The sequence below is a fragment of the Cricetulus griseus genome, chromosome 4 (genome assembly GCF_003668045.3).
Source record: "Cricetulus griseus strain 17A/GY chromosome 4, alternate assembly CriGri-PICRH-1.0, whole genome shotgun sequence".
NCBI classification, from domain to species: Eukaryota; Metazoa; Chordata; class Mammalia; order Rodentia; family Cricetidae; genus Cricetulus; species Cricetulus griseus.
This window is the reverse complement of record NC_048597.1, coordinates 55,338,941-55,366,323: the sequence shown is the minus strand read 5'-3', so window position 1 is coordinate 55,366,323 and position 27,383 is coordinate 55,338,941. Positions and strand designations below refer to the sequence as shown.

General features: G+C 43.3%; 1 protein-coding gene across 4 annotated transcripts in view; it reads right to left on the bottom strand.

Annotated features, from left to right (window-relative positions):
- LOC100757073 (kalirin) overlaps positions 1-27,383 on the bottom strand; it is a 528,077-nt gene that overhangs the window by 248,636 nt on the left and 252,058 nt on the right. For all 4 annotated transcript variants that reach the window (XM_035444595.1, XM_035444596.1, XM_035444597.1 and 1 more), the window contains exons 12-15: positions 23,810-24,018; positions 19,985-20,159; positions 11,799-11,994; positions 4,038-4,204 (exon numbers count right to left, since the gene is read on the bottom strand). In XM_035444595.1, the coding sequence (XP_035300486.1) occupies positions 4,038-4,204; positions 11,799-11,994; positions 19,985-20,159; positions 23,810-24,018 (747 nt within the window). The remainder of the gene's footprint in view (positions 1-4,037; positions 4,205-11,798; positions 11,995-19,984; positions 20,160-23,809; positions 24,019-27,383) is intronic.

The window sequence follows — 27,383 nt, the reverse complement described above, 5'->3', positions numbered from 1 at the left end:
AACCAAAGGTCAGTGTTCTCACTTGCAAAATGTGAATGCTTTCCTTCACTGAACAAAAGGGTCAGGCTAGAAATAAAATCCATAATGTAAAACCATTTTTCAAATCATAATAGTAAAATTTACACTAAATGAATTAATAATTTACTTAATGGGCTAGTATTATGGATGTAAAATGTCTTCTGTAGGCTCATGAGTGTGAACACTTAGTTCCAAGATGGTCCCCACCACACTGTTAGGGAGGAGGTTGGTTACTGGGTAGTTAGTCCTCAAGGCTAAGTGACCCACCTTTTGTTCACTTTAAGCCTCTTGAGCACTGATGGTTCTGACAGCATGCCTTTCCTGCTGGCTGCCATGTCTTCCCCACCGGACAGACTGTGTCTCCCTAGAACTGTAAACCAGGAGAAACCCTTCCTCTTCTGAGTAGCTTTTGCCGGGGTATTTTATCATGGCAAGGAGAAAGTAACTGAGACTTTAATGGAGACAGATATCTTTAAAGTTCATTTCCTGCTGTAACATTTCACACTTCTTTAAAATCCAAAGATGATCTCTCCAACCATGGAGTTTCAGAAAGAAACCGATTATGTAGAGACAAGAGACTGGGAAGAATACTACTGTCTGGGGACTGAAGTACTAGGTCAAGAATTCAGCTTAGTGAGAGAGCTAAAAACATAGACCTATATTTCCCCATGGTTATCTGCATGTCACGAAGACCTGAAACTGGTCAGCCCAGACTGGTTCTCTTTTAGGTTGGAGAAATAGCTTACAGATGACTGTTCTCCAGGTCATACCTACCATGAACCCAGTTGTTCTCAAGGCAACTGACTAGGTTGTTACTGTACATGACCTCTCTCGAGGCATGGTTCTTTCTGCAGCTCCAACCACAAAACAAATTCTTGACTCCTTAGATGTCTACCTTCAGAATTCCTTAGTTCTGAAAGTTCATGAGATTGTATGTGTTCATCATTTATGGTTTTATAGGCTGTGTCCATATTCCTTATGTCTTCTTAATTATCTCCATTTGGAAACAATGTCCTTTTGTTCCTCTCACTTGGCCCTGCCCCAGCTCCTTACTAAGCCTGATATACAGTCATCAAAACTGAACACGGTATTCATCACAGAAGCATAAGGGTAGGCTAACATTGTTTTTCTTTGTTTCTAGTGTCTGCCCTGATCATAAGCAAATTCGGGCCAGATTTGGCCCAAAGAAGCAATCCAATATTTCACAAATGTATTTTAGCTCATTTCACATTACAGTGCTCTGCAGGAATACATATGGAAATGCATTCTATTTCATGCCATTAAGTCATCTACCTCCCCAAACATCCTGCATTTATCTGGTAGAATGTGAGGTCATCTTTACCACAAGTAGTAATTTTCCTGGAAGAGACCAGAGAATCCTGTGGGGTCTGGAGAGTAATCTGAGGGGCATGCGGGTGGCCTGGGCACCTGGATCGTGTGTTGTAATTAGTGCAGCTGTTCTCCTTGAAGGTCTGCATTTCTCCAGACCTTCATTGCACTGCCTGACTGACATACATGTAATCACTAAGGAAGAAACCAGTGGCATTCATCAATTTCATTTGTTTGGAGTAACTGAAGATAAATGCCAAATCTAGTGTATATGAATTCTTCATTCTTCAAAGCTTCACCTTAATACAATTTCCAGGGAACTACACTTAAGATTAAGATTGCCACATAAGTCAAATCTAAACCTTGAATGTGTGAGATCCAACAACAGAGCTATATCTAATATACTATTGTTCCCTCTCATTTTAGCCTCATTAATGGCACTTGAATTACCGCCCCCCTCTCCTGAATCTGAACTTAGCTTCACTGATCAATACTGACATCTAAATTAACTCCCTTTCCCAAGTGTCAACAGCTCAGACATAAGTATTTCCTGCTCCACCAATTTCCATCAGACACAGATGCTTCCTCTGAAACTGGGTCAGCTGGACCCCTGAGGAAGGAGCCTGACCTGACAAGGAAAATGAGCCTGATGAATGAGGTATAGTGGCTTAACCAAGCAGCGGTCCCTTGGTGTTGTGAAGGTCCGCTGTCCTTGGAAAAGGCCACTGTGGGTTTCTTGAGAGTCAGATGAGCATTCATTCATTCCTTTTTGTTTGCTTGTTTTTGTTTTCCAGACAAGGTTTCTCTGTGTAGCTCTAGTTGTCCTGGAACTCCCTCTGTAGACCAGGCTGGCCTTGAACACAGAGAGATCCTCCTGCCTCTGCCTCCCAAGAGCTTTCATCCTCATATAGATTTGAACTATGATTCCCCTGTGGGTCATCCATGACGTGCCTCTGAGAGACACCTGCAGAAGGAAATTCTGTCCTCTCATTCATGAAATCATGAATGGGAATACATACAGCTGTTAGTTCATCGATGCTGGAACAAGACATAAAACAAAAAGCAAAACCAAAACTTTAGGGTTTTCTTTCAAGTCCAACAGGAATGCTTTGCTCTCTGCTTTGTTTGAAAGCTCATTCCTGGCATCCAATACTCATGAAAATGACCAGATATGGGCACATGGGTAGACTTTGACATGCTGCAGCCCTGCTGACCTCAAGCAGATGTCACTCTCTGTGGAGCCTAGGCTACCCCTGCCCGTCTTCTTAGACGTGGCGAGGCCATGGAAGCCCGACTGTGCTCTGTTCTTGGCTCCCTCTATGGCTTCTGCATATGCAGGGTGGTTGTGGGGTCCTGTGGAGGGAAACCCTGGATTTTGGAGGTCCAGGTTTTAGCTAACAACTGAAGAGGCCCCTGCTGTGCTTTAATTCTATGGTACCCGTTTTTCTCACTTGTAGACAACACTTTCCCTCAAGGGCTTACTCTCAAAAAGTAGGATCTTTTTTTCTTCCATATGAAAAGAATGCACTACCATGACTGTTGAGAGTGTTAAAATTTGTATACATATTACTATTCTCAGCCTGCTGGCCTCTCCACTATGTCCTCCATATGAGCAACAGGTCTTCCTGGAAGCTCAGGTGGGAACCTGGTATGATTAGGCTGAGAATGTCTAGATGGCTCAGTGACCAAGCCAGGTGTGTGACTCCTAGATCTTCAGTGTACAAGTGTGTGAGCTCTGCTGAGTGTTGATTGGAAGAGAGTGGCAGTGGAGATCATTTCGCCCAACATAACAGCTTTGTAAAAGTGTGACACAAGCATCAGCAGGGGACATCTTAAATGCAAGCAACTGGGCAATAGTTAAATAAAATGACGTTCATGCTAACTTAGCTGACTTCCATCTAAGCTCCAGTCATCACTGCACATATGGAAAAATGTGTAAGAGTAGAAGTTGCTTCTCCACCTAGAATAATTCTGGAGGTGGAGCTTGGCTCCAAGAAGCAGGACACTGGGTCCCTTTGGAGAGGGTGGAGCAGACAAGTAAGGTCGTCTCTGTCCTGCAGAAAGGCATTCCTAGAGCCAGAGGGTAGTGGTGTGTTTGTTCCTTGTTGTGACCATTATCTGGGGAACCCTGTAGGCTTTAGCCGCCTCATCTGAAGAAAGTAAATAGTGTTTGCCTTAGACAGAAGCTGTGAAGATTGCTGGGCACAGAAAGGACACACAGAAGTTGAACTACTACTGTTTTCATTTCTTCAATCTCACTGTCCAAGAGAAGCTTCCATTCAATGTTTAAGGTAACTAACTACTACTTAGTCTGCTCATGACAGCAACTTTTACAACTGTGTCATTGTGTATACATTGCTAGAGGTCTGAGCACGTCCTCCAGCAAGTGCTTAGTATAACACCTTGTGCAGATAGGAGTCCCCCTCCCTCCTTAACTTTAACTTTTAAATGCCAAGAAAATGTTCTTGTATGATACATATGTATGTATTCACATGTGTGTGCATGTGAGATTGTGGCTGTGAGTGTGTATGAACACATGGAGGCCACAGCCTGATGAATGGTATCTTCCTCAGTTTCCTTCCACTTTCCATGTGGATGTTGGGAGCTGAATGTGGGTTTTCTACAAAAGCAACAAGTGCTCTTAACTTGTTACAGAGCCCTTCAAGAGGGCAGGTGCCAGGCGGGCTCACCTGTTTGACCTCGGCCTGAAGGTGCCGCAGCTGGAGACACTGTTCCAGCCGTTTGTGTGTCTGCTCCGCGTTGAGCTCCAGTTCATGCTGCTTCTCGTGGAGAAACTCCAGTAGCTCCTGCACCTGAGCTGCCAGGTCAATGTCTTTCTCACAGATTAACTCGATTCCTGGTTTAAAAAAAATGCAAACAATTAAAAACCAGGTAGCATGGCAATGACAACATTGCCTTAATGATGTAAGAGAGCTGGACTTTAGGAACGGCCATTATTGGCTCTCTCCCAACCTCTAGATCCTGTAGTTAGTCCTTGCTTAGGATGCTAGGAAAATGCTGGCTCTTTAGGATGAATGAATCCTGTGTCCAGCAAGCAATTTTTAACCATGACAAGATCAGTTCCTTCTCATAAATGGAAGAGAGGGTGCTGCAACTCTGGAAGTCCATCCTAGGCAAGGCAGCTCCTGGAAACACCTGTTTGGAGACTTGCCAATACCCTGATTCATAAGCAAACCTCTGAATCATCTTGGCAATGATAAAGTCCAATCCAAAGGATCCTGTCTCAGGAACTCCTGCCAAGGGCGTATTCTATTTTAACTGATTAGATATAATTTATGATTAGATAAAAGTAACTACCTAGACATCCTAAGAAATCAGTGCTACCTACCAAATATACATGATAAATATTCCCAAGAATACCACAGGGACACTGGATGCTATTCATTCAGAAAAGCCTCTACCCTTAAGTTTTGTCCACACATGGAGCTTGCTCATCATTCTAGTGACTCAAAGCAGTTCTAAGGTCAGTCACTTGCTGACACATGTTTCCCTTGTTTATGAATGTAGCACCCAACCTAGATGAATAGCCAGCCTATAATAGTCACTCCAGTCAGTACCTGCCAGCCAAAGGCTGTGGCTCTGTCCTTGTCCACCTTCCTGCCTTGCTCTTTCTGTGTACCTCTCCCGACACATTAGAGCAGATCTTTCTTTCTTCTCTGCCCACCCAATGTTCTATTTATCTATCACCAGCAGGGTCTGAGGCAGCCTGCCTCAAATGGACGTCTGCTTCAGTAGGGTTACTGATAAAGTCAGATGGGGTAAGGGGACTCATTTTTATCTCATTTCTTCACTTACTGGTGGCTAGAATTTTAGTGGTTTTGGTGTTTATTTATTTATTTATTTATTTATTTATTGCATGCAAAGTCAACATGGAATGTGTACTAGCTCTAGACCCATTCCTGAGTTAGAATCTTGAGCTTGAGCAAGTCATCTTAACTCTCATACGGAAGCTAGGATTTTCCACAGCTATCCACCTCTTACACATGTTATAAGATTAGGTGAGATGATACACCTGAAGTGTGTATCACATACACATATGGTTATTGCATACATGCCATACACACACAATGTAGAACAATGTTTACATAACAAATATAAACCCAACCCCTAGTTTCATGGATCTGATAGTTCCTGTCTCTGACCTTAAACTCACAACTTTCAGCCTCCTTACATTCATGCCTTCTTGGTTCCTGTCCAAGTTGCAAACTTTGACCCATGCTGTTTCTTGATTATGATTGTCTACTTATTTGAGGGCTCAGCCTTGCCCAGGGCTAGGAATAGATGGGACTGACCATCTATTCTGATTCTTGAGTCTACCTGGCCAAGTAACCTCCTTATTTACATCCTGTGTGAGATATAGAATAGGGAACCAACCAATGATGGGGTTCATATTAAAATTCCAGCAGCTAAGTTCCCAAAGGAGCATATCAGCCTTAACATATGGCCACCTACAAATCAATATTCTTTGGGAGATGCCTCCATTACCCAGGCACACCATCAGAAACTCATCCTGCCGCCCATGCACCTGCATCTGGGAAGCACAAGGCATGTCTGCCCACACGAGGGAAAATTCATTTCTTGAGGCAAAAATAGTGCTTTATATAAGGACAATATGGGAGAGTGGGAAAAATATTTTCTGGTGTTACATGATAATAATTTCAGTATCTCTTCATGTTTATTTTTTTCTGTGAGTTTCATAATTCCAAGTCCCTGCTCCTGAAATATCTGTGGGAGACAGAAAAGAACGGCTTGTTCTTTTGGCAGCCAACCCCCTCTGGTTACTATTTTCAGTCACCAGGAGGGTGAGGCAGGTAGAACATCTCCTGGGATGAAACAAAAGAACCAGAGAGATTTCTACTCATCATGGCTTGGTGGGAAGATGACCTTTGACCCTATGCAGACTTTCTGGAAATGTAATTTCAGCTCCATCTCTGCTTCACTGAAGTTACAGTGTGGCTCTGTTCCAGGTCATCTTTACTCCATTGCATCTCTGGTGTTCAATATACTGAGTTTTCTCTTTCTTTGGGAGGGAGGTGACTGAACCCTGCCACATCACATGTGAATGGCTGCTCAAAGCTAGTAACTCAGCGTGGAAGCTTGCTCAGCATGCCACTGAGAACAAGTACCCCAAGATCCAGGCTGTGCAATTCTGTTTGTCATGCTTGTTACAGTCTTTGTGATTAACACAGGGAACACAGGGCTGAAGAGAATGCCTACTGCATCTCCACACCCTCAGTTAGAGGTGGAGTGAAGAGAGGACCATAAGGGCTTATCCTTGCCACACCCAGAGGAGCCAATTCCACACTCTTCCTTCATCTGCTCCCAAACACGATGGTGTGAGTTACAGTTAAAGCCAGTTGGTTACTGGAAAGTATCCAGACAGCACCCCTGAGTAGACTTTGCTTTCATTATCAGTGCTGCCCTCAATTTAATGATAGACCTATCTGTCCTGCTTAGGAGCTCAGTAGCAGAAAGACAAGAGGTTTTTGTTTTGTTTTGTTTTGTTTTGTTTTGTCTTGTCATCAAGGAGTGGAGATATTTCCTATTTATTTATCCATTTATTTATTATTACTTTTAGGTTTCTTTTCAATGTCCCCCTACAGGGAACTGGCCCAATTTCCCCTCAAGGTGACTTCTTATACCTTGCTCATATCATTACTGGAATGTAGGCTCTCTGATGCCAGGGCCATGTTAACAATTGGGGCTCATAACCATTACACAGGATGACAGTGGCCACAGACCAAGAAGCAGATATTTCCATTTTATACTCGGTTGTAGAGCACTCTGGATTCAGGGCTCAAGGTCTGAACAAAGACCAGCCAAGAACAAGGAGCACTTTAGTTTCCTTGGCTTCTAGGTCATGGTGCCATCTTATCATTTAAATTTTTTTTGTGGAGCTAGAATTGGACCCTGGACTGTGCATATGTGGCAAGTGTACTGTGCATACAAGGCAAGCGTTCTGTCACCAAGTAATATTCTCAGCCTCCAGCATCACTTTAATTTTCTCAAGAAAATGGACAACTCTGTTAGGGGCCAGAGTCAGGCATCCCTAGCTATACTGCCAAACCTAGAAGCTTCTTGGCCATTTCTTTTCTAAATATCTGTTTGCCTCAGCTAGAAAACATCTCTTCTCTTCTCTCTACCCACCACTCATCTTTCTGTGCCATTTTTTTAAAGTCAGGTTTTTAGATCAGTGTTGTTGATGGTGGCTTTACCTCAGAACAGAAGTTTAGGGACAGTCTAAAGCCCGCTCGAGACCAATTAAGGATGATTCCCCAGGCGGTGAAGCCCAGACACAGGTATTTTAAAAAACGTTCCCCAGGCAGTTCTCAATGTGTGGATGTGTTGTGAAGCACTGGCTTACTTCAAGGTTCTCTTCCTTTCTCCTCAACAGTTCCCATCCCTGCTAAACCCAGAATAGCTTTCATTCTGAAAAAGCTCAGGCTTTGCATTTTCTTTCCATTTATGGCACCAAGAAAATTACTTGTGGTCTAGTATCTTTGCCTTAATTTGTCCCACCCACACCGATGCTCATTCTTGTTTAATTTAGCAAATGTCATTATTGAGAATCTGCTTTGTATAAGGCATTACCACTCTCCTAGAGGCTGCTGTGTGCAAACACCTTATTCACATCGCTGATGAAGCTACTGGAAACCAAGTCATCCCAACAGGATGCTCTGTGGGCTAGAAAACAAGCATTATCCCTGGATGTGTCATACCTCGAGGGATCTCTTCCATGCTCTTGTATAATCTTTCTGCATCCTCACTGTGACCCTATGTCATAGGTTATCTTTCCTCAGAGATAGGCAAGGCTTCGGGAAGATTTGGTGACATGTTCCAGGACACACAGGTGGGAGAATGACTGGGATTTATCCTCATATTTTCTCTCATATTTGTGTTTTTACCCTGCATGCTCAAGTAGGCTCAAGTAGCACAGCTTGTTTAAGTATGTGTTTACATCAGACCCTGATGGTGTAGGCACGTAGCCTCTGGTATTCAGGACCCAGAGATAAGAGAATAGCACGTTCAAGAACTGCCTGGGCTACAGAGTGAGTTAAAGGACAGCCCTTGCAACTTAGTAAAAACTGGTCCCCAAATAAAAAGTTAAAACTAAAAAAGATAGAGGTGGAATGCTTCCCTAGCAAGTGTGAGACCTTGGGTTCAAGTGTCACTAACACCAACAGAGTGCTCAGCTGCTGAGCTGATATTCCCAGTAGGAACAGTAAATGCTAAACGTGACTGACACAGACTCCAAGGATGTTTTTGGTATGTGTGCATATGTTTAAGTGTGTGTATATAGTTACATATGTGTGTACCTGTACCGTGTGTGTGTGTGTGTGTGTGTGTGTGTGTGTGTGTGTGTGTGTGTGTGTGTGTGTGTGTTTGGAGGATGTAAGTTAACACTGAGTGTCTTCCTCTTTCATTTTCTACATCATCATCATCATCATCATTATTTTGACAAGGGTCTCTTTCATTGAACCTGGGCTCACTGATTGGCTAGACTGGCTAAAAAGTGAACTATGGGAACCCACTTGTCTCCCTGCCTCCCCTACCCCTTTGTGAGGCTTACAGTGTTAGGATTACAGAAGTGTGCCACTGTGCCCTGGGATCCAAACCCAGGTCCACATGCTTCTGTGGCGAGCACTTTAACCACTGAGCCCTCTCTTTAACCCTCCACAGGTAATTTTTCAAACTTAAAAACAGGACATAAAAGGGAGCCTGACACTCTCAACCACAGAAGCAATATATCCATGAGTCATGTAGCTCTTGTTTTAGGACTGAGGTCAAAAGTCAGAGTTTGCTGAATTCAGGACCTGGGTGAAAATCAATCTGACAGGAGGCTGAACCATGGCAAATGAGGAACTGGAAGGAATTTGTAAACCAAGTCTATATGCTAGACTAAACAGGAAAGAATAAGGTCTAATGAAAAAAAAAACACAAAAACAAAAAAAAAAAAGGATGTCCACAGGCAGGCTGCTCTTTGGTGGCAGAACTGGACTTGGAATTCAGAGAGCATGTTTTCCTAACAGCAAAATCTACCACCACCCAACTTGAGGGTCAAGCAGACAGAGTTATCGTAGGAAAGAATGGGAGCTTTCTAAGGTGGATGTGACTCACGCCAAGGCTTTTGCTTTGGGTAGTGCTGTCGGTATACTGGAGGCTTCTGGAAAACCTGACCCAATGTTATGAACATCACACCCGAAAATAAGCACATCAGAATTCTTTAGTTTCATAAACTACTAAAAATAATCAGGCATAAGCCTTTATTAATTTAACAGAGAGAGAGAAAAGTATTAATTTTGATCATTGTCCTTATTTTCTGACACAATTGTTTATTTTTATCTTTACTCAAAATATAGTTCATTAAAACAAATAGATGATTCAAAGTCATTGCTGTCTCAAACCTTTATCTCTGAAGCCATGCCCTGCTCTAGATTCACCACCACTCCCCACCCTTCTGCAGGTCCAGTGTGACCCTGACCTCCTGCCATATGCTCAGAGTGACACAGGTGCTTCTCTGAAGAGCTGGGCAAAGACAGACAGACAGCCTTCCTAAAACCCATGGATTCATTTCCCTTTAAGTCTCCCAGGCTCTGCCAGACTGAACAGCTAGCTAGGGTAGGCGGAGGGGAACAGTCAGTCTCAGTGGAGAGGGCTGAGGAGGCCAACCAAACCTCTTTCAACAAGGCTCCTATCTAGAACAGGATATTGTGGGGGTGGGTAGCCCATCTGCCTGGGGGTATTTTCACCCACTCAGCCCTCCTGGTTAAGTTGTATGCCAAGCACAGACAACCTCCAGTCACAAGTAGTCCCCAGAGATTGCCAGATCCCGGCAGCCTTTCCGGTACCATGAGTTTTTGGATCCTGGGATAGAAGCTGGCTTGCTGAAGATCACATCAGCACACATATTCATTTGACAAACCATCCAGAAGGATGAAGGGCAAGCTTTTGGGTTGCTCTGCCCAGCCTTTCTTCTAGTTACTGTGTATCTCCAGGCTTCCGTCATAGCTGGATGGCCAGCCGCATGAGCATCATAAAGGCCTGGACGGCTAACCTGACCCCTGAGCACAGATGAAATTCTCAACCATAGGAAAGGGATCACCACTGTTCCTTATGTTGCTTACTCTCCCTTCCATGATAAGGGCCTGAAAAGACACAGCTGGTGTGTCAGAATACCACGTCTCAAATTCCAGCATGCAGTCTGCCCAGAGCCGCATCTCAAATGTCGACAACATACAGCTCACCTAGAGATTCTGTTAGCATGTAGATTCAGACTCACATCCACAAGCATCTGGATGCAAGCCTGAGAACTGCCATTCTGAAGAATCCCCAGGCAGACTTTGAGTGAGTAGCCCTTTTAGTGGGCTGCACACTTAGAATGACATGTGTCTCTCAGATAACTGCATCCTATCTAAGGCACAGATGACAATTCATGGAATGACTTTGCTGACAAAAGTAACAACTCACTGGGTTCTCCCCACTGTGGTCCAAAGTGATGTTCACTTGAATAATACAAGACTTACTTTGCAGACCACCAAAATAAACACAAAATTGTAAAGTTCAGTAGGACTTTCAGGTGCCCCTTGACAATCTCATCTTAAAGTTCACCATCAGCAGGTACATGGCCCAACTATGATTTAAAGACATGACAGTCTCAGTCCAACTCGTTCGGCCTGGCTAGCAAGGCACGTGCCAACAGGCCATGGGTAGGGATGGCGTGGCAGCAGAAAACTGGGTTCTAGTATTGCACAGTTCTGAGAAAACATGAGGGCTTTCTCTTGCTCTGGACCACCAATCTTCCTGGATTGCTTTGGCTCTCTCTAGTTCCAGAAAATGGAATCATATATTTATTGCATGTGTTTTGAATAAATCTTGAATGGAAAAAGCCATAAGTAATGCCATGTTTTCCTAAGAAGTTACAAAATTACACGATCTTCCATAAACTTTTATCAGAACTACTTAAACTCGTCTACAGACCAGTGCTTAAAAACAGTAACAAAACTCGAGGATTCTGGGAAGTATCAGCCAGAGATCAGGGGACTGCCTATGAGTTTGCAGAAAGAGCAAGGACCACTGCATCCGGGGCAGAGTGGCGTAGGAGCTCACTACCAACAGCACAACTCCACAGGCCTCAGACTGCTCTTGGTTTGCTTCTGAACTATAACTTTTAAAACACTTGCAGTAGTTTCCATCACTGATTCTTCTGCTTTCTCCTGCATACCCAGAGACTTTGGCTATAGTCTCATCTTTCCCACAGCCTAAACTGGACAGATAGCCTTGCATGAGTTATTTCAGCTCTTATGGTTTCATTTCCTCTTTAAAACAGAGGTAAAATTTTCTACTCTTTTTATCTGTAGGTATAAATTGAACAGTGTGGAAGTCAGGGCTTCCATCGTGCACTCCTGCCAGGAGCATGAGAAGCCACTCACCTGAGGCTTGTACCTCCATGATGTACTGGTGCAGGTCCTGGCCCTGCTGGATGACCTCAAAGGTCATGTTGTTCATGGCAAGCTTCCGCTCTGTGTGGCGCTGTAGCCGCTGTTCTGCCAGGGTCAGGTCCTCTGTGTTGAAGTCATTCATCTGCCGGAGCAAGTCCTCATTCCAGGCATCTAGCTCTGCTGTCACCTGTAAGAAGCGTCACATCAGCCAGCGCTTGCTGCCTCCACCAGACGCTGCTAGATTGCATTCTTTGCTGAAAGCCTTATCAATTCACCCACCCCTCGCTTTCCACTTCCCAAATGTTTTTGTAGGGCTCAACATCTACAGCAACAGCAAATGAATGGCTGCAGGCATTTGTGCACTGAATTACGGCTTATAAAGTTTTGGCACTTTCATCTCATGGTGACCCTCACAATGACCCAATGAAGCAGGCAGTATGGCAATCTCCAGGTCTGCCTTCTAGAAGAGCAAACTTGCGCCACTCAGAGAGATGGAGTAGCGTGGCTGAAGTTTGCCTCGATAGTGACACAGTAGCTCAGTTCTCCCATCTGTAAAGACTTTATCCATCATTTCACAACTGTTATTATAAAAAATATTTCATATTTGAAGAAACCTTCAGAGCTAAGTTTAGGGTACTCCAGCAGCCAAAATTGGGGGCTCGAGAAGCCTGGGACTGGTTCAAGGTCTCATCGTTAGCCAAAGGACTAGTGAATATTAAAGCCCAGGCTTCCTCTCTAGCCGCTGTGTTCCATTGGACTAGATTCTCTCTCTTCATTACAAAGGCTGATAACAGAAGAGTGTGACCATACCAAGTGTTTATGTGTAACATTCCTCTGGAACATTGGCTCTCAACTGTGGGTACCGACCCCTTTGGGGGGAGTTGAACAACTCTTTCACAGGAGTCACCTAATACCATTAGGAAACCCAGTTATTTGCAATTTATACCAGTAGCAAAATTACAGTAGCAATGGAAGTAATTTTATGGTTGGGGTCACCACAACCTGAGGAACTGTATTAAACCCTTGTAGTGGATCAGTACTTATCCCTAGCATAGGAATGGACTTTGGGAGCCCATTCCACATAGAGGGATACTCCCTCAGCCTAGACACACAGGGGTGGGCTTAGGCCCTATCCCAAAGGATATGACAGACTCTGAGGACCCCCTATGTAAGGCCTCACCCTCCCTGGGGAGCAGAAAGGGTATGGGACAGGTAGGGTGTTAGTTGGGGGGGTAGGCAGGAGAGGAGGGGGAGAGGGAACTGGGATTGACATGTAAAGCAATCTTGTTTGTAATTCAAATAAAAAATGGAGGAAAAAAGTCACAGCATTAGGAAGGTTGAGAACCACTGCTCTAGAACAGTCAATCAGATTATAATCTACTGAAAGCAGTAATGATGCCATTGAAGTCTAGAGCATGTAATCAATACAAGCACTGCCCTGATGTGGATTAGTTAGCTGTTCATTCTCTATACCTTAACTCAATGATTTCACCTAAGCTGCTTTCAGTTCTCTGCTAACAAAGGCCACGTCCTCCACCCCCTTTATATTCTCTGCAACAAACCATATAGAAGGAATTCCAAAGCATGGAATTACATTATTCCAGAAATCAAAAAGTTTCCATGATGTCCTCTTGTGTCATACTCCCAACCAGTGAAGGCAACAGCATGTGTGTGGCCATCTTTTCTGAGGAGTGGAAATGAAAGTCTCTCCAGGTCATACATTTGCAGCATGACCCAGTCATCTAAGCGCATCTCCCGGAGCTCTAGTTTAGTGGTTTTCATTATACCAGGTCTCATCCCAGCTGACAGATGGCATCATCTTTCTAGCGGCCAAATGCAAGTTGTTTTAAAGGCATCAGAGGGCACCAGGAAGTAGAAGCCAGCTAGAAGCAAAAGCAGGGCTGCTCTATCCCAAACTACAGCCATGCAGACTGACTTGGGAGAGAAAAGCAGTCCTTTGCAAGGGGCTGCTGGTCTGGGCCATAGGATTCCATCTATTGTCTGAGGGGAAGATCTTTCTTCTAGCAAAGGGGAAACAGATAAAAGCACAGTAGCTGTTTTGAAGTGGAGATGCAGGAACTGAAGAGTTCCTGCTTTACTGCTCTTGGCTTCCACCTCATGCCCCAGATTTTTTCAGGTCAACTCAGGAACTGCTGAGCTCTGCAGGAAAACCCGGGATCTACCTTTTGTGGAGGAGACCTGGGAATCAGCAAGTTAGTAGGCAAAACAGATTTCTCTTAGATCCTTGCCTTTGAGAAACACTTTACTTTCTAAATCCAGACAAGGGGTTAAATGGAGAATAAGAGATATCTTGTTTTATAATTTATAGGAGAATTTATGGAATGAACATGCCGTTATAAAAGAGGCATAGAAGTGGGCTGTTTCTTCCTATATTTAAAAAATTAGAGTATGAAATGCACATATTTTGAACACTCAGTTCTGAGAGTTTTGACAGGTTCACACATTTGGGTGTATAGTCTTCACCCAAAGCACAATACAGACCCATCACCTGAGGGAGCTCATTTTTGACCATTTCCAATCAGTTCTGCCCTCCTCGCACAAGGAAGCACTTTCAGATTTCTGTCAGACAGTTTTGTCTATTCTTGGATTTTCTGTGACTGAAATCAGGGAGTGTACACTTTCCTGCCTGGCCTTGAGTTCAGTATGCTACATTATGGGCATCAGTGTTGTGTGTGTCAGTCGTTCTTTCCTTGCTGTAAATGAATGGAGTCCATTGTCCAGATGGTTCACAACTTATTTATCCTCTCTCCTGCCGAGCAGTGTGTGACTATTATGAATAAGGCTAATGTGAGAATTCTCACACCACTCCTTCTGTAGGCATAGCTTTTCATTGCTTTTGAGTGGAACAGGTTCATGTTTCTAAGCAACTGGAGGAGCTCTTCAAGGGGATTATAAAATTTGATGGTCCCAGTAACAGTGCATGGAAGGCCTAGTTGCCCTGCACTCTTCACCAATCTCCTGTCACTACTGTCTGCTTAATTTTAATGATACTACTACATGGGAAGTGATAGTTCATTGCAGTTTTAAAATGTACCTACCTCATGGCTATTGATGTGGATAATATTTTTATTTTTTATGTTCTCACTGGGTTCCTTTCCACTTTCTTTCCAGGGTCCATGGTTGGCATACAACAGGGGCTCATCTTGTTCGTTTGCATCTAATTTCTACTTTACTGCTAAGGAGCAAGGCTAGCTTCCCAGCTGTTCCTTACGTGCTTCTGTGGAGAATCAGCTGGTTGACTGCTAATGCTGAGAGTGAGCTCAGCCCCACCATCACTTGGGTACCACAGTTCTGAAATGTCCTTGTGAGCCTCCCAATTTACTCAAGTCCTGATCACTCTCCAGAACACACCCTCCACCTCAAGAGCCTCACAATCTGCCAGGCCCAGAGGCTCACTCCAAAACATGGTGGGGGGTTGTGGGGTGGGAGTGGGGGTGCATCTGCTCTCACAAGACTTTAAGAAGTAGAGCCTACACTGGAAATGAACTTGGTGATACAACTGTATTTGGAGAGGATTTGGTCAAGCTTAAAGTAGAGCCTGAACCAAACGAGACAGAGGAGACAGAGGATTCCCAAGGGCACTCTGCTTTCAGTTGGCCTATTTTGTTGTTTTCTTTCACTCAATTAATTCCTTATCAACCCCCAGTCTGTTCAGGGACCCCAGTGGCTTTGGGGCCTCTGTCTTCCTCACTCTCTTCAGAGTTTAGAATATGATGACTAAACCCAGTGTGTGGCTGGAGAAGGAGGCCTTTCTCAAGGGGCCTGAAGAATGATGACCTCTTTGAGAGATATTCTGGGAAGAATATTGTTCTAACAATTGTCTGTTCTAGAGATACCCAGAATGTAATTAGATAAATAGCTAAAAACTTCATTTTTTTGAGAAGATAAAAAATGAGAAAAGAAGCCCAAGACTTTCGGACACCTAGGAAAGCCACAGTCTTAGCTGCACAGTGTGTGTCTGTCCTGTGCTACTGCATCTTTATGGGACACAAAGGTACATGGCATTGAACCTTGCTGAGAGTATCTAAGCTCCAAGGCTGCCAATTCTAGAAGGACCTGGAAGCATCCATCAGGGATCTCTGACAATCTACTGAAAATGGTGGCTCTCCGGAAACCGTATGCATGAATGAATTTGAATTTTTATTTTCATTAATTCTTTTAAAGGAAGATATTAGGAGAACCTCCCGATGATTCTGATATGAACTTAGCAAAAACTTTAGAAAGGACTATTAAAAAATAGCCTGGAAGGAGGCTGACTTACTTCACTGTATTCATTATGTAACCCCTTCTTGAAAGTATGCTTAGAAAATGCTACTAAGAAAAAAAATTTAAAATATTCCCTAAATGGACCTTATTGGGGGGGGGGTTGTCAGTATTCAATTCTTTGTAGTTTCACAGTATAACAGAGTAAGAGAAGATGATGAAGCCAGATGGGGTCCTTAGATGGTCATAGCCTGCTGTGACTGTGGAAGCTTCCAGCTATGTCCCTGGAGTGATGCTCCAATGAACACCACAGAGTCCTGATGACTGAGGCCAACATTTCAAACATCTACAACCTAGACAGTGACATTCAAATTAAAGTCTATCTGTTTTCATAAGTTATAGGACTATGAAAGAAGAAAAAAAAGGAAAGAAAGAAGGACAACAAAGAAAGGGAGGGAAACTATCGTTTAAGTTAGGAAAAACAGGGTGCTATATTAAAAGCATGTACCTCACAGGAGAGAAATAGAAACACAAAGCTAGATAGGTTAGGGCACAAAGTCATTGGAAAAGTCCCTGCCTTCCATGGACTGGGAGTTGGCAGAGTCTTAAACAGGACATGTTCTCACTACGGTCAATGAACAGGGCATGGCTAGCTAGAGTCCCTTTATCAGAAGGCAGTGAAGAGCAGTGAGACCCAGAGGCTGTGCCTTTCTACAATGAACTGGGAATGAACCTCACACAGAAGAGAGATCTCTGGGTTTTCAGGTACAGGAGAGGCCCATGATGGACATATTCAAATATTTTCGAGAATTTGAAATGATTTTTTTCTATTTTTTCATTTTCTAGTTTTCCCAGGAGACAGTCAAGGACAAAAGTAAAAACAAGTTAAGAGATTTTGATTCAATAAATAATGAAATCCTGTTTTTTCTTCCTTCTCTTCAACCCTCTCTTTTTTTTGGGGGGGGTTTTGGAGATATTCTAGCTGAGACTGGAAGACATCCTTCAGAGATGCAAAATTCCGGCTACTAACCAGCCTTCTCATTGGGTGTAATCTCATGAAAAAAAAAAAAAAAATCCTTGTTTGCAGCCCAGCTGGGTCAGCTGTTGCCCATTCTGTATCCCCCACCCTGGGCCTCCCTATCATGGAATTAGCATGTCAATGAAGAATCATCATGTGTTTCTCCCAACCTGCCCCCTAAATGTTCTGATAAATAGTCACTGAGCTGAATTTTTATGCAGGAGAATAGCCAAGGGAGCAACCATTTTCTAACCTAAGACACTAAATTAGCTGAGAAGTCAAGATCACCAGTAAGGAACAATCAGCTTTCCCTTCTCTGGGCAGAAGCTTCCACTGGAAATGAAAAACCTTCCCAGGTTCTGCCTGGTCCCCACTCATCTTCATACAAACCCGAGAATTTAGAGTTGACTGTTCTAGTCCTTACAATGGTTAATATTTCATACAACTTTCAAGTGCATTAAGAGAGTAGAGTAAGATATTTTTAAAGGCTAAATCCTTGGCCCATACGTTCATAAAATTACTTATTTAGAGTCTATTTTCATGGTGTCATTTTGAGTGCTTTTCCAAGGTGTGCATGTTCACTTCAAGGAACGCCACAGGTTAGTTTGATTAGAAGACAAGTGTCCCTCTATAAATATGCACCTACACACATTATCTGCACACATATTTTATGAGGCCAGTGAGAATTCTGACATTTCCCCGGAGTCTCAGAAGCAGATTGGCGTTCAACTCACTCTGATCATGAGGCAGATGGCTTTGTGTGGTATAGAGCAGGAGACAGCTCCTTAGAGAAGGCAGGAGCCACAGTCAACCCTGAGAGGCTGCCTGTGGTCCAACTGTTTGCTGTTGTCAGTGTACTTCGAGTTATTGCTCTTTTCATGCCCCCATTAAATGGATTTATCTATCATCTAGTTTACAGTAAACCAACGTTGCATGAAGACATATGGCTTAGCAGATTTCCTGCAAAGAAAATGCTGTTTGGAGATAATAAAACCATGAAAGCAAAAAAGCTCTGACCTTTCTGTTAGTATATTATGGGCTAAAGAGACAATGGCAATCAAATCAGATCCGGTAAACAAGCAAAAAAATTATTGGAAACTATCAGAAGACTGAAATCTGGCATCACAGTACCTCATGGAAAAGTTAAACCTCATCCAAGAGCACTATGGAGTTTCGGGATTACTAGCCAATCACAGAACATTTTTATAATTGAAAACTAGTGTGTGTGTGTGTGTGTGTGTGTGTGTGTGTGTGTGTGTGTGTGTGTGTGTGTGTAACTATACCTTCAAAAATATTTTATTGGCAATGTGAATAATCAAGAAGAAACTGAAGTCACTGGCTTATTCCTACTTCTAAACATATTTATTTCTGATTATTCTAGTTGGAGAAAATGTAGAAATGCAAGAAAACATCAAAGATAAAATAATTACCCTAGTCCTTCCCACCATGAAATTCACAGTATTAGCCCTTGTCTTCTGCTCTCTTCGGTCATAATGAATTCATATGAATGCCTTGCACAGAGGGAGGCTGAGCCTATAGGACTTTGTAGGACATCATGTTGCACTCTGGGCCTCTGTCTACCATCCAAGACAAGAAGTCCAAAAAGGTATGTTAGGATTGCAGCCACATTCTGGTACCAAGCCTAGCAAATCTGGGATTAGTCTCACTTCCATGGTGGGCACATTATGATATCATTCCAGGTGATAATGTGAAAGCCACATACGCCATCATGACTAGCAGAGAGCAGCAGTTCATGCTTCCTTATGTTTAAGTTAATTAGCACGTCTCAGCCATCAGTGATACGGCTGAGGAGCCATGCTTAGATCCCCCAGATGTCAGGGTACTGGGCCTGCTCCACTTCTAGTAATCCCTAGAAACTTGGACTGTGTCCACCAAATGCCTTCAATTAGGAGCAAAACCGGATCTGCACTGTCCTGGCTTATGTCATCTCTGACGTGGCTCTTTTAACAGAAACCACCCTCAGTTTCACACCCAGAAGCTTCTCTAGGAGTGTGTTCCTCATTCCCACATTGAGGCATAGCTGGCATTTGAAACAACTCAATGCCCTTAAAAATAACTTCTGACAATCTGACTCAAGGCAGTACTTCCCAGAGGTCTGGCAGGGCTTCCATTGCTATCTAGGACTAGATGTAGCAGCATCCTCCAACTTTCTACCTCCTTCCAGGTGGGGACATGACCCTCTGAAACATGACATCATATTCCATATCAACAGATGCAAAACCAAACCACTGTTTTTAGCTCCTTCGTTTTATCAGCCCCTCACACTATTTCCCCAGTCATACCAAGCATTCCAAGGTACTGTCCAGAACGAGGCGAGGGCATCTTGAATGTAGAATAGCTAAAGAATAAAGATTCTGTAGATGAAATAAAAACTCCTCTATCAACATTTAAGTCAATTCTATCTGTAATGTATTCGACTTATATTTCTCTAAAGGGCTATTTTCTACATATGCTTTGGACTGTCTTTCTCCTGGAGCTCCCAACTTCATGGCTACTGTGTGATTTCCCTAATGCCTGGCCCGTGTGCATCAGCTGCTGCCTAACTTTAAAACCTCTACTCATGAAACCACGGAGCTCGGTGACTCTCCTTTAAGAACCCCAAACCCAACCGCTCAATCTTTTTAGGAACCAAGCAAAAAAAAATGTAATGAATGGTGACAAAAGCTATCCAGTGACGTGATCTAGAGACCGGAAGTGAGCAGAGGGGCTCTGCTTAGCAGTCAGGATGAAGGGGATTGGAGGGAATAGATACTCGTGGAGTGTGAATTCTGTGAGTTCTAAAGTTACGTCTAATACAGGAACCCTCCGATTTCTTCTACCACTCTGCAGACGCAGCAGCGGCCTCGGCGGGGAAATGTTTACCTGGGTACATCCATCACCCCACTTTCCCATCTTCCCTCCTGCTTCCCCATACCTCAATGGTGTACTGCTCAAAGATGCGCAGCTGCAGGAAGATATCCAGCTTGATCTTCCTCTCGTGGAACAGCTCTTCCATCTGCACCTGAGCGTCGTCCAACTGCTGCAGGACAGACTCGATATGGCTGATAGAGCTGGTGTGGGGTGTTTTGTTGTTGGATACAGCAGAGTCCCTGTGGCAGAGCAGGGAAAGAAGAGAGGGAGGGGCCTTGCTGTGTTAAAAGTGATGGAGGACCCAGGTGGCTCTCCTCACCTGGGCAAAGGGGATGCGAATCAGGTTAGTCTTTTAACAAGTTATCAAAGTGCCACTGTGACCTGACACCATCTTTATAGGATAACCAGAGACGAATGAATTCACCCTCTTTAGAATTCATACCTTTATTTCCAACACATGCTGGAAATATCCTCAAAGGGATAGAAGGAAATGAGCTAAGAGAAAAGTCATAAAATATCAGAGAAATAGAATGGTTCCAAACACATATGTAGTCTAAGAAGATAAAGCTTTAACACACACACACACACACACCACATAAAGGTAGACAAAGGAATTTGAAAAGCAAAACCAAAAAACCTGCCTATTTCTACCTCATAGGACCATTAAATTAAAATGACATCATGGATACCAAAATTATCTGCCCACTTCACAATGCTGTGCTCACACTGTGGGCTGGTGTTCTGAAACAGACTTCAAGCTATAGTTAGGAAAGCATAGGATCTGGAGTCTGTAAACATGGTTTAGGCTCCTTCTCTGACACATCTAGGCTGGTGGCCCTGGGAAATAATCAGCTTGAGCCCCAGCTATCTCTTTTGTCAAATGGACATCATCTCCCTCCTCACCCCACAACTTGCTGTGATGTAGGCAATTGTGTGAACTGGGGTCAGGAACATTCAGTGAGTCATGACTAACCCTGAAAGGGCACAAGGAAGTGTCAAAGGTTTCCTATGGCATAGTCAGCCTGGGTGTGGGGGAGTAAGAATAGATCTCACAGGCTGGGACAATAGACAAATGCTTCAGAGAGGACACATTTTGACTTGGCAGAAGGGAAGGGATTGTTCCCTCAGCAGTCCCTATAAAAGAAGTAGGGATAAGAGACACATTGTAGAGTGGAACCCAGTTACTAAGAGATGGACTTGTTCAGGGAAATGACTTTGGAGATGGTGAGACCACCAAAGAGATTCAGGAAAGCTATGGAGCTTAGGAAACTTAAATACTGTAGGACCCAGAATAAGCCAGAGCTGTAGGATGTGAAATGGACCTGCACACTTGTTACCTTGTGACACCTTGGTGTCTTACACAACTTAAGGAGGTCAATGGGCAAAGGAGAAAGCATCAGTGTAAAATTCTCTTCTTAGCAGGTCCTGAAGGCCAGGTACTTGTCTCAGAAGCAGCAGGGCCTCGGCACACACTATCTGTTCCTGAAGATAATACGGGCTCTTACTATATCACAGAGCTTTTCTTGGGCCACCCAGAGCTCCTAGTCTTATCTCCTACACTTGGTGCATCAGAGCAAGAAATGGGCACAGTTTCTGTCTCCACTATTGTATAAATACTCCAACCATAAAAAGGACACTAGGTGTGGTTAATAACTTTCATTATGTATTTGCCGAACACTTTGCTATTGAGAGGATCAGGCTGTTCTCTCAGATCACTCCTTCATACTTCCTCCTGAAGAAATATAATGATTTCCAGCCTGCTGTACAGCAACTGTGCAGTGTTGCTTGTTACTAGGAATTACAGAGATGACCCACAACCTTCTCAGAACTTTAAGGAAGTGGGTCAGAAACACTGAAGACACAGAGAAGGCATGTTTCCAAGGTATATGAGAGACCCTGCCTGTGTCCTCTAAGCCCCACTCATGCCCTACAGAGTCAGGCCAGTGGACAAACGGATGTTACTAGGCTGGGCTAGAGTCAGGCCAGTGGATAAATGAGGATGTTTCTGGTGCTCTTGGACATGTGCATATGATACTTGCTAAAAATCCAACTTAAACATTGTGGAGCAGTCACCAGTCACATTGTGGTATCCACCACCATTGGGAACCTGTGCTTTCTGCAGGCCTGGCCCTACAGAGTAAAAACCAGTCAGCCAGCTTGCAAAAGTATTCCAAAGAGAAGACAAAACCATCACAGAATCCTGCAGCTGACAGGGAGTCTAAAGTACGCGCCTTACTTATACAAAGGAGGCGGCCAAGACTCAGCAGGCTAAGTGGCTGGCCACTAGTTAAACTTTTTGTTAGAAGCAAGTGACAGTAGAGTTTCCTAGGTAGGCATTCAATACTGCCATGCATTATATATTCATGAAGATGAACTGGGGGGAAAGGCAAAAAGGCTGTCTTGTTAGTATGCAACAGGAAAATTTAGTACATCTCATGTACATGTTTAGAATAGAAATGATTAATTTCCAACAGGGAAAAAAAACATGCCAAGGCCTCCTAAAGGTAATTTTTCATTGTTTATTTAATTGGACAATTGGTATTGGGCGGGGGAAGCTTTCTCCAGTTGAAGTAATACCCTCAGGCCCCAAGGCTGGCCTGGGACTTGTTGATGAGATTATTTCTGTCTATAGCTGGCAGAGGTCCCAGCACTCAGTGATTTGAGGGCAGGACAAGTCCCCGAGGGCAGGCATCATTAGCACCATCAAACCCTATTTATGCAGCACCTGGGCATGGGGCTGGTTGTTGAGGGCTTGCTGAGGGCTCAGTGACACTTTATCTGAGGAGACAGTGTCCTTGACAGGGACAGGAACTAGACATTGATGCCAACAGAAAACAATCAATGGTGTGGGCAATTCTAAACACACAGCTTTCAACATGGCTTTCCTGTTTTACTTATTTATGTGTGCGAACACTGACAATGGAGGAGTTTCATTATCTAGACAGTAAGGGACTGTGGAAAAGGTCATAGTGAGTAACCTTCTCTGCATCCTCAGGGACCCAAAGCAAAGCAATGGGGCTACAGAATTCAGAGTTCGGCCCAAGATCAAATGCTGCATTTGAAGAGAAGAGGAGGCCCTGAGTGTGTGAAAGTTTGACTGGGTATGTGTTGTTGGCATGAGCTAGCCATACCAATGACCATAGCCTCAGACCCATGGGGAAATGGCAAGGGCTCCCCATACCCTACAAAGGGATGACGTCCTCTGGTCTGTGTGAATGGTGATAAGAGATGTAGAAAATGTCCGCTGTAGATTTCTCCCCTTGGATATTTATGGCCTGAGGGCTGCTTCCCTACAGAGGCTGCTCTTACTGAAATTAGCTAAACCCGTCTCTTTGATTCAGCTGTATACCATTAACCCTGCCAGCTTGTTTTGCTGTCTAGAAGAACCCCACTTCTATGTCTGACCGTATCAAATAAACACATTGAATTTCCAGGGCGGCTGCTGAGATGTCTCCATCAAAGAACCCAGTTCACCCAATCCTAGCTTTTCTGTGTATCTGTGTATTTTTTCTTTTCTTCATTCCCTTCATTCTCCATCCCTGGAGCTGTGCTGAATGCAACAGCTGGACAACACTGTATTTAATAATATCTATCTCTCTGCATGGCCAAATACATCATTATTCTTAATTAAAACACTATTCTTTTTATTGATTGCTGAATATCATCCAGATGATAAATAATGCTCAGCAGCATTAGTACTTTCCTAGAAAGCTTCAGTCTAAACTCAAACTGGATGTGGTGCAGGCATTTATTTGTATGTCTCACAGACAAAGCAATGGAAGCTCACACAAGATCACAAAGCAGGCTGTGGTTGAATCGAGACAGGGACAGGACTTATCTTGTATCTAGCCCGAGGCATTTCCCACTGGAAATCACTGCCCATGCTGACCTGGCCTCGGTGGGCTCCCCCAGGGAGGGAGACGCTGACCTGAGCTGCTGTATTAGGTCTTCGCCTTCCTTGATGACATTGAGGGTAGCATCCAGGGTGGCAGTCTGCTGCTGCTGGAACTGCTTGATCAGTTCCTGGACCGCATCCACAGAGTCTGCACAGACATCCTCCAGCATCTCCTTCTGTAGGTCTTCCATCCATGTCCACAGCTGTGTGGGAGAGAGCAGATACTCTATTCAGGACTGAAGAGAGAGGGCAGCCCTGGGGCAAGGGCAACAAAAGCTGGAGAGGAGCCACATCCTAGAGCAGGAGTCATCAACAGTATATCTATATAGGCCAGTGTGTGTTTCTACACTGATATTCATTACCCATCTTTACAAAGTTCACTTCATGAATGTTGACGCTGCCTAAGGATGGAAAAACCAAATAGTTCAGTGAAACCTTTTGAGCAAATAGATTCCTCATCTTTGAGAGACCAGCATGAGCAGGAGACTAGGGTAGACAAATATTTTTATCTTTTAGAAAGGAAAAGGTGAGTGGCTCTGTATACTTCTTCCAGGCAGCGAGAGACTGCTTGCTGGAAATTGATCATGATATGGTATAGAAATTGATCGTATTGCAAATATTCAAAAAGATGCCACCCAATAAGTGTAGACAAAGTGTAGTCTATGTCACATTAAACTCTTTTGTTCTTTTTAACATTGCTAGATTACTTGGAAAGTTGAATACTAAAGTGCAGCTTTTCTAAATTTCAGTGAGAGTATAAGACGTTTCCACATTGTATTCAAGATGGTAAAATGGGCCAAGATGACAATTAGCTGTCAGACAACTTTAAAGAGTCTAAATCTAGTGTTTGGAATAAATGAGCACCGGAAACAGTGAAGGATTATATGAATTACTGAAAACTTAATCACTAAGTGCTCATTCACCTAGTGAAATGGATGTTTCAGCCATTTCTAGACCCTTTCCTCTGGATCTAATGGAGCTGTACCATGGTGCTTGCTCCCCACCTGAATACATGGCCCCTGCTCTGTCCATTCTTTTTCTTAGAACACACATGGTTCTAAACTAAATGAATGGGACTAATTTGAGAATCTCTAGAACATTGGTAGGATAGAGTAGTCAAGAGAGCCCTTCAGTGATGGACATAGGTTAGCCTTAATGTAACCGATGAAGCTGGGAAGGGTTGGCCACAGCTGCTGTCATTCGTGTGTATCAGGGCAGCCTAAGAAAAGGGCAACCAAGGAAAGCTGGATGGGAGGGAATAGCCAAGGAAGAAATATGGGGTGGGGGTGAGGGGTTGGGGAGGGTGGTGTTGGGTAGGGGTGCAGGTGGGTGGTAGCTATCAGGTTTATGGATGAGTGGTTTGGTAAGGAAGTTATCTTACTTTCTCACTTTTTCCTGCTGATTGGCTGTTCTGCTTTATGTGGTGACCTTTAGGGATGCTGAAAGGAGCATCACATCCACAGGCAAATGCCCTCCCTAATCACTTGAAGGGGCTGTTTTATTCTGCTTTATTTCTGACACTAGCTTTCGTTTTTTAAAATACATACCATGCCAGTTTTGTGGCTGAAATGGAAGATGAAATTGTTTTTCTCTTGAGACCATTGTCCTGTTTGAAGACTGAGCAGATTTAGTTGGACTCTGGGGAAGGAGGGTGAACAAATGTGTGCATATGTGCTTGTGACATGTGCATTTCTATGAGAAATAAAGGGTCTACACTGATTTCACAAGGAAAGACACAAACTAGTTAAGAGCTGATATGGTACTCTGGTCATAGTCTCTAACTTAACACTCAATTATTATTACAAAAAATCCCCAAAATGATATTTTGAATGTCCAGGGTTGATAACATTCCCATGGAAACACAACAAGGACAGAGAATTCTGTCTGGACAGTCTCTGAAGACAGATGACCTGGACTACAAGGCCTTGTCTCAGGATGTGGGCTGGGACATTTATCCCTACCCAAGCTCTCTAGACCTGCAGGACACATGACCTAGGAAAAAGGAGACACTCAAAAGGTTTGCACAATCTGTGCTGATCTTTGGATGTACAAAAAGGGCCCAGGCATATTCCTGTTAGCTCTCTTTATCAAGTAGTTCTTCTCTTTAAGTGGCTATTAAAAACATGTGGTTTGATATGGATGCACGACTCATGAAATTCTCAAAAATAATTATTAAATTAACAAAACAAAATTAATAAGACAAAAGTTGTGATTTTGAGGGGTATCACACAGATTCAAAGTGCTTGCTAATAGGATTGTTTATGGTTGCATATTGAAAAGAGAAATATATATTAAAGATCTATTTTATGACTTATATTTGTGCCCATGTTTCCATGTGTGTGGATGTGCATGCAGGTACCCATGGAGGCTAGAAAAAGTTGTCAGATCTTTTCGAGATGAAGCCACCCAATATGGGTGCTGAGAAACAAACCCAGGGTGTCAGAAAGAGCAACAAACACTCTTAACTGCTGAGACATTTTTCCATCCCATAAGTATAGTTTTTAAAAATGGAGCACAACATCCTAAACTTCTTGATATATTTCTTGATAGCCTTTATTCTGTAAGTGATCAAAACTGTGGTCATGCTGGATGGTCATGTCATAATCTGTAGCCATGTGGATTCTCAAATGGCCATGTAAGACTTTACTCTATTAGATGTACTATGGCTTGTTTAGTGAATCGTTCAGTGTGAAACATATGCATAGTCTCAATTATTCAAGATTGAAAAACATTGTAATGAAGTGATGAGATGATTTTAGCTATCAGACTCCTATGGTTGAAAATAATTCACACAGTAAGACCAATAGGATTTTAAAAAGCCTCTTTAATCTGAGGAAGAAATGAGATTGAATGTTACCTTGCTCATATCTTCTATTCCCTCTCTGATCCCAATTAGAGTAAACCTTTTGATGTGGGAAGCAAAGGTAAAATCATGAACTTTAGTCTGCAGAGTCTAGATTAAATCATTTATAAAGATGGGTATTCAGTTCTCACATAGAAATCTCCCATAAATGGAGCTTCCATTCCATGAAAATTATATCCCATGATAACATTCTATTATATGTCAGCTCTAGGGCAAACCTTTAACAAGTGATTGGTAGAAGAAAGGAATAAAAGGGGAAGTACAAAAGGAAGGAGCTGGCCATAATAAAGCAGAGGGGACCTGTAATAGCATCAGTGCTATTCAAAGCCCCAGAGCAAAGCTGAATAGGTTTTCCTTCATTTACTATGATTCACTGAAGGCGGGGATGGAGGGGACATCTGTAGCAAGCCAGGATCCTTTGAGAAATTTGTAGACCTGACTGTTAATCATACTCTAAACAAAAAGCCAGATATTTGTCTAGGAGTCAAGGAGGAGTCAAGAGTGAATGGCTCCAGTGCCAAGGAAGGGGCTTACTTTCAAGGTTTGTGAGGTGGTCAGTCTTGAGAGGTATTAAACAACACAGAGAATCAAACTCCAGGAGCTCCTCCATCAGAATACTGAAGCTTGCTCCCACCTATCCACCCACAATGCACTCTACTTGCTAGTAAGGCCCCCAGGAAAGCTCCTGCTGAAGAGTCATGTTCC